The sequence below is a fragment of the Eptesicus fuscus genome, chromosome 1 (assembly GCF_027574615.1).
Source record: "Eptesicus fuscus isolate TK198812 chromosome 1, DD_ASM_mEF_20220401, whole genome shotgun sequence".
NCBI lineage: Eukaryota > Metazoa > Chordata > Mammalia > Chiroptera > Vespertilionidae > Eptesicus > Eptesicus fuscus.
Genome location: NC_072473.1, coordinates 61,995,050 through 62,002,102, shown reverse-complemented (window position 1 = coordinate 62,002,102; position 7,053 = coordinate 61,995,050). Strand labels below are relative to the sequence as shown.

General features: G+C 38.2%; 1 protein-coding gene across 1 annotated transcript; it reads left to right on the top strand.

Moving 5' to 3' along the window:
* Positions 1-3,387: 3,387 nt before the first annotated feature.
* NAP1L3 (nucleosome assembly protein 1 like 3) lies at positions 3,388-4,944 on the top strand. The gene is made up of 2 exons (XM_008157305.3): positions 3,388-3,447; positions 3,493-4,944. Exons 1-2 carry the CDS (start codon positions 3,388-3,390, stop codon positions 4,942-4,944), a joined length of 1,512 nt encoding a protein of 503 aa, XP_008155527.2.
* Positions 4,945-7,053: the final 2,109 nt, after the last annotated feature.

The window sequence follows — 7,053 nt, the reverse complement described above, 5'->3', positions numbered from 1 at the left end:
AAAGCAATGCTCAAATAAACAATAAAAATTTAATCTTATCACTAATCTAGGAAATACAAATACATAATAATGACAAGTTAATTTGGTGATATTCATTAAAAATGTGAGTAATGATCTCCTCTCTGTGTCTTTTGAGTTACTTTATTTTAATACTCATCCCAAGATATGTTTTACTGATTTTAGAGAGAGGGGTAGGGAGAGAAAGAGAGAGAGAGAGAGAGAGAGAGAGAGAGAGAGAGAGAGAGAGAGAGAGAAACAATGATGTATGAGATAAACATTGAACCCACAACCTATGCATGTGCCCTGACAGGAATCGAACTGGCAACACTTCAGTGCACAGGAAGCTCCAACCAACTGATCCACACCAGCCAGGGCTGTTTTGAGTTACTTTTAATTTCTTATGTAAATTTCAATGTACTATCTGACTTTTTCCAATGTATATAATTTTGACAAAATATAAAATTAGTAAAAAATGCCTCATTAATTGTTTGCAAAAACATTATGGCCAACAAATAAGAAAAGAAAAATCAGAAACAAAACCAAGCAATTCAATTAATATGATAAAAGTGATATTTTTCAAATAAGTGTAAGATAATAAGATTATAAAATAAATGGCACTAAAAAATTAGCTGTCTAATAATATATATATACATATATGTATATATATATATATATATATATATATATATATATATATATGACACAGTACTTACTGTAAAATACTAATTCCTGATGTTACAAAATTTAACATGCATTTTAAACCATTAAAGTACTATAAAATATAAGAGCATTCATTAAAATAGATATTCATCATTTAAATAAGAATAAGTTATAGTACAATATTTGTGGCATAAACCCACTGATTTCCATAGTATATGTTTTGAGTAATAGTATGAAATGAAAGAATACACACATAGTAAATTTTATTCACCATTATATCGCCATCTTCTACCACATGCGTCTGGCACATGGTAGCCACAAAAATATATTAGCTGAATGACTAAATAAATTAGCTCATATGCATTCTTGCTGTGACTGTAAGTTGAGATAACTTTTCTGTGGAGAAGTTTGGCAATATGTATCAAAGAAAAAATGAATGTACAATTTATTCTAGCACTCCTATCTCTAGAAATTCATCCTGTGACTAATTGTTACAAGCCTGTGTAGTAAGTATGCAGAACTAATTTTTTTTAAATAACAGGAAAAAATATGTATGTTAGTGGACACATGGTGTGGGAAGTATCTGCCTTACAACAGGAATCTGGTCAAATAAATTGAGGTAAATATTTCCATGGAATATGAATCTATTTTAAAATAAGATGTTGATCATTTACCATGAAAATATAGCTGAAATTAATCAATAAATGAGCTGATTGCAAAATATAATGTGATGTCACATAGATAAAACAGCATATCTAAATAGGCTGGTGTGTATATGTACAAAGATATTTCTGGAAGGACATGCATCAAAATGCTAACAATGTTTATCATTTGGTTGCTAAGACTATATTTTTACTATCATTGAAATTTTCTATATTATATATTTTAAATGCTTATATACTTTGACAATCAGAAATAAGCAATAAAATTAATTTACAAAATAGAAAATAAAAGTATTCCCTAACTTATGATGACTAAATGACAAAGCACAAATCCTATAATAAAAAATAACATAAAGGTTAATCTAACTTTAATATATTTACTCATTTGAAATGGATAATTCAACACATTTTATTTTTTGATTCACTACTTGTATTCTGTGAGCAGGTTTAGATAGTGAATGTGAATATTATTTTCTATATCAGTATATCAAATCATCTATGTGGACTTTTCTGCTTCCATAGAAATATCAAAATATCTTCCAATTAAGTCTTTAAAAGATGATATCCTGTGAAATTTTATTCATATACAGATAGGTAATTTTATCATTCATAAAAATGGGCTAAAATATGTTCCTTACCTTTCAATGAAAAGTAAACACTGGTCTTTTGGGTTGTACCAAGAGAGTTGTTCTGTAGCACAAAAGAATCCTGTAAATAAAAATAACACATACCTGTTTTTAAAGTTCATTTTGCAAAAGTTTATTCACATATTAATGGACTTGTAAATCATACTGCAGTTTGGCTAGAATTCACAATGTTAGAAGGAAATTGGTGGCAGAAGACATTGTAAAGTATACCCTGATCGAGGATGCACTTTCACTAGCACAAATCCCACTCCTATCCTGCTGTTCCGGGAATTAAAAACTGCTGCAAAAAAGTATAGAACAAACAGTCTGCTTTTAAATAATACCACCTAACAATGAATACTCTTTTATTTTATCTACAAGGCTGTTGTAAGCATTGAGAAAGGCTACGAGGCAAGTCATCAGCAAGGTTGGGGTATATTATATGTCAGCTTAAAAAGAGAAATATAGTAAAAATGGTGTAACTGACTCACGGCAACAGGGGTTCGCAAACCTTGTAGATGGATATAAACCAGGCTTGCCAAACATCACAGACAGCACTTATTAAAACTGCTATGTGGAATGCAATATGCCTGCTTTCTAGCCCCTCCCTCCTTTGCCACAATAAACGACTGCCCCTTTATTTTCAGTGTAAAAATACAAGCTTATAGAATATTTCGGTAAAGAGATTTTTAAAAGCATACATAATCACACTGCCCAATGATGCCATTTGGAGTATTTTCATCCAATTGTTTTAAAACAGATTTTTGTGAGAGGCCAAACAGGAGTTCTGGATGGGCGGACAGGCGGATACTCCTCTTCCCTTGTTAGAAACAATGGCTAGTATTTTTACCACTTATCTAAGCGTTTCCTTTAAAATTATAAAACCATAAAGATAGAATTTTGAGGGGAAAAACGTCTTCCAGGGGTGTGTGCCTCAGCTACCAAGGAGCATCTGGGAAGGTGGGCGGAGCCTGGAGGGGGGGGGGAGTAGTGTTTGGTCATTCATTGGGCTTAGCTATTGTCAATCAAGCATGCCCAGCAAATGAGGTGCTAGCTAAAGGAACACTGGGAACTAAATTAACCGGGAGGTAGCACTGAAAGGGGAAGGGGATTGCGATCAAAACATTGGAGAGATCTCAGGGTTTCACACTGCACCATCCAGCTGCCTCACGCCTCTGTCCGCCGCTGTGGAGACCGGGAGAGCGTTGTCACCGCTGCTCTAGCACAGGTCTCCACTGCCACTGCTAGCTACCTTCACGCGATAGATCGCCACTGTCCTGCTGTCCAGCCCGCCAGCCCTGCGCTACTGCTGCAGTTGCCGCACAGCCTTCTCATCCAGAGCCTCCGCCACCCAACCATCCGTGAGTCATTTTCTGCCCTTCTCTGGGCGCGTGGTTTCAGCGGTAGTTGTCACCTTAAGAGGTTTGCAGGCTTGCAAAATGGCAGAAACGGATCTTAACATGGTCTCGGAACCTGCCGCCCAGGGAGTCGCTGAAGAGGTGAAGGCTAGCTCGGAACCTGCCGCCCAGGGGGTCGCTGAAGAGGTGAAGGCTAGCTTGTCTAGTGATTCCGGGGAAGAATCTGACAGCAGTAGCTCTAGCGGCAGCACTGGTAGCAGTAGCAGCAGCAGCAGCAGCAGCAGCAGCACCAGCAGCAGCAGCAGCAGCAGCAGCAGCAGCAGCAGCAGCAGCAGCGGCAGCAGCAGCAGCAGCAGCACCAGCGGCAGCAATAGTCTCAGCGGTTTATATGGAAAGAGGAGGGTACCTGAGCCTTGTAGAAGGGCGCGGCGGGCTCCATCGGGTAACAGTTTTGTGGATCGGCTGCCACAGGCGGTTCGAAATCGTGTGCAGGCGCTCAGAAACATTCAAGATGAATGTGACAAGGTAGACGCCCTATTCTTAAAGGCAATTCATGATCTTGAAAGAAAATATGCCGATCTCAATAAGCCTCTATATGATCGGCGATCTCAAATCATAAATGCAGAATATGAACCCACAATAGAAGAATGTGAATGGAATTCAGATGATGAGGTGTTCAGCAGTGATGAAGAGGTGCAGGATGACAGCCCTAGTGAAATGCCTGCCTTAGAGGGTGAGGAAGAAGAGGATCCTAAAGAAAAACCCGAGGTAAAGGCTGAAGATACGGAGGTTCCTAAAGAAATTCCTGAGGCAAAGGCTGAAGAAAAAGCCCAGTCAAAAGATCTGGAGGCAAAGACTGAAGTAAATGAAGATCCTAAAGAAGTCCCCCAGGCAAAGGCAGAAGAGAAAGAACAGCCTAAAGCAGCAGAGGGTAAGGAAAGGGCTGCAATAAAAGAGGCTCCTAAGAGAGTTCATGAGGTCAGGCCTAAAGAAAGAGTGAATCTGAAAAGAGCTCGAAAGGGAAAGCCTAAGAAAGAAGATCCTAAAGGCATCCCCAACTATTGGCTGACTGTTTTAAAGAATGTTGACAAGCTCGGGCCCTTGATTCAGAAGTATGATGAGCCCATACTGAAGTTCTTGTCAGATATTAGCCTGAAGTTCTCAAAACGTGGCCAGCCTATAAGTTACACATTTAATTTTTATTTTCTGCCCAATCCATACTTCAGAAATGAGGTGCTGACCAAGACATATATAATAAAGTCAAAGCCAGATTACAATGATCCCTTCTTCACTTGGGGATGGGAAATCTATGATTGCAAAGGCTGTAAGATAGATTGGAGAAGAGGAAAGGATGTTACCTTGACAACCACCTACAGTCGCACAACTGCCACTGGAGAAATTGAATTCAAGCCAAGAGTGGTTCCCAATTCATCATTCTTCAATTTCTTTAGCCCTCCTGAGATTCCTAAGATTGGAAAGCTGGAGCCACGACAAGATGCTATCCTTGATGAAGACTTTGAAATTGGTCAAATTTTACATGATAATGTCATTCTGAAATCAATCTATTACTTTACAGGAGAAGTCAAGCATATCTATTACAACAGTAAAGATTATGGAAACAGGAAATACCGAAAATAAAGAGGCTGCCTGAAAGAATTTTCAAGATCTCAAAAGTTCAAGAAGAAGTGAAACCTGCTCTATCACCTCATTACTAGTATTCCTTACAATCTTGTGTTTTTGTATTTTCTTAGTAGTCTAAAAAATTATCTTAAAGTGTCTAAGTATCAGTTTATTCTATATAGCTTGTTGCAGTGTGATATTCTCCAAAACCTGTAAACTTCTGTCAGTTATTTAAAGCATGTTAATTTGGTGCTACAGAGTTTTTATTTTTGTGAAGTCCTTTTGTCATGTTCCTATTAGAATGTATCTGTGAAAACTGTCAGAATTAACTGAGACAAACATTTACTTGAACAAAACAATATTCCTGAAGTACCAATGCAAGTGTTGTTATTTTTTCCAGCCCATAAGTCTAAGGGTTTGAATCTGCTTGCACTAGCTGTGCCTTCATTATTTTGCTATAGAAATACAGTACTTATATTAACTAGAACAGTGCATTGTGAAATTTGACTGCTTGCAAAAAATTAGCATACATTTAAGAATGTCCATCCAGACTATATATATATGACTATGATTTTATTTATGTGAGTGTTCTATAAATTTAATCACAATGAAGTAATTGTTTACCACTGAGGTGTTAATATGACAAAGTATTTTAAAAAGTTTCCTCATTTTATGCTGTGTAATTGTAAAGTTACTAAAAACATTTGTAATATGCTCTACTTTGCCTTTCACTGAAAATGATCACTTTACATCATTTGATATTTTTCATGTACTTCTATTGCAACCTAAAATAAATAAATGTCAAATAAAGTGTATCAGGCTGTAAAAATCTAACTTTATTTCCTGATTACAAAAAGTAGTGCTTATTATAGAAGAAGTAGAAAATACTGAGGAAAATGGAGTTTTAAAATATAACTATTATAACATTGTTCTACATTTCCCTGTAAATTCCATTGATTTTTAGAGTGAATGGGAGGGGGAGAGGCAGAGAAATGGGACTGGGGAGGAAACAAGACAAGGGAGAAAGAAGACAAGGGGAGATGGGAGGGGGAGGGAAAATGGAGGAAGATGGAATAAGAGAAAGTGGAGAGGGAGAGGGGAGAATGAGTTGAGTAGAGTGAGGAGGAGGAAAGAGTAAGGAAATGGGAGGGAAGTATAAGGGGAAGAGGGTGGGAGGGAGGAGGAAGGGAAAGGAAAATGGGGGAGGAAGGCAGGTGGGGAGAGGGGTTGAGAGGAGAATGGGGAAAGGGGAGGAATGGACTGGGGAGGAGAGTGAAGAATGACAAGGATGGGGGGGGCAGGAAGGATGAGAGGGGGAGGGCAGAGGGCAGGGTTACTTCACTCAGAAAGGACTTCTATATAAGGTGTTGCTTTCACTTCCAAGAGCAGGATGGGAAAATGACACAGGTCCATGCTCCATCTTGACTGGGGAGGAGGTCACACTCCCAAGTTGGGCTTATTTTTGTTTTTTTTTTTATAGGTAAGATCATTCTCTCAAGCCTTCTATACCGTGCAGTTGCTTACAAGGTAATTCAATCTTAAGATTTTGATTTGAAATTGGTGTGAGGAGGAGGACCCATAAACTCAGTCTATCAGAGGTTTTGCTCTGGGCACAAAGGCACAATCACAATAAATACTAAAGTACTATTTTATTTCACATTTGCCGTTTCCTTTTCCACATGTGTTTATTTTCCTTCAAGACCTTACAAGAAAGAGATGTGTTAGGAGGAAGACAGGATTTGGGAATTCATGGGCCTCTAGGTAATGAAATTACATGATAGATTTTCCCAAATCCCACTGTTGTGGGGTCAAACCCTGGAGTCAAAAATAAGACCACCGGAGGCTGCTAATTGATTAAAAAAAAAAAAAAAAGCAGGCAAGGATTTATTGAACTGGCCAGGACGGCCGCGAGGGCACCACATGCAGGTGGCCACCCTCATGACCGCGCCATTTCAGGTCTAGCCAGACTTTTTAAAGGTTCAAACCACAATAATTTTCCTTTGTTCTAAATTCTAAATTCTAAATGCTGGAAACAGCCCGCAGGGGGGGGGGGGGGACATTGGAATGAAGAAGCAGAACTGAACAAAGTTAATAATCTCTAAAGGTTATCTGCAATTTTAACTCCTG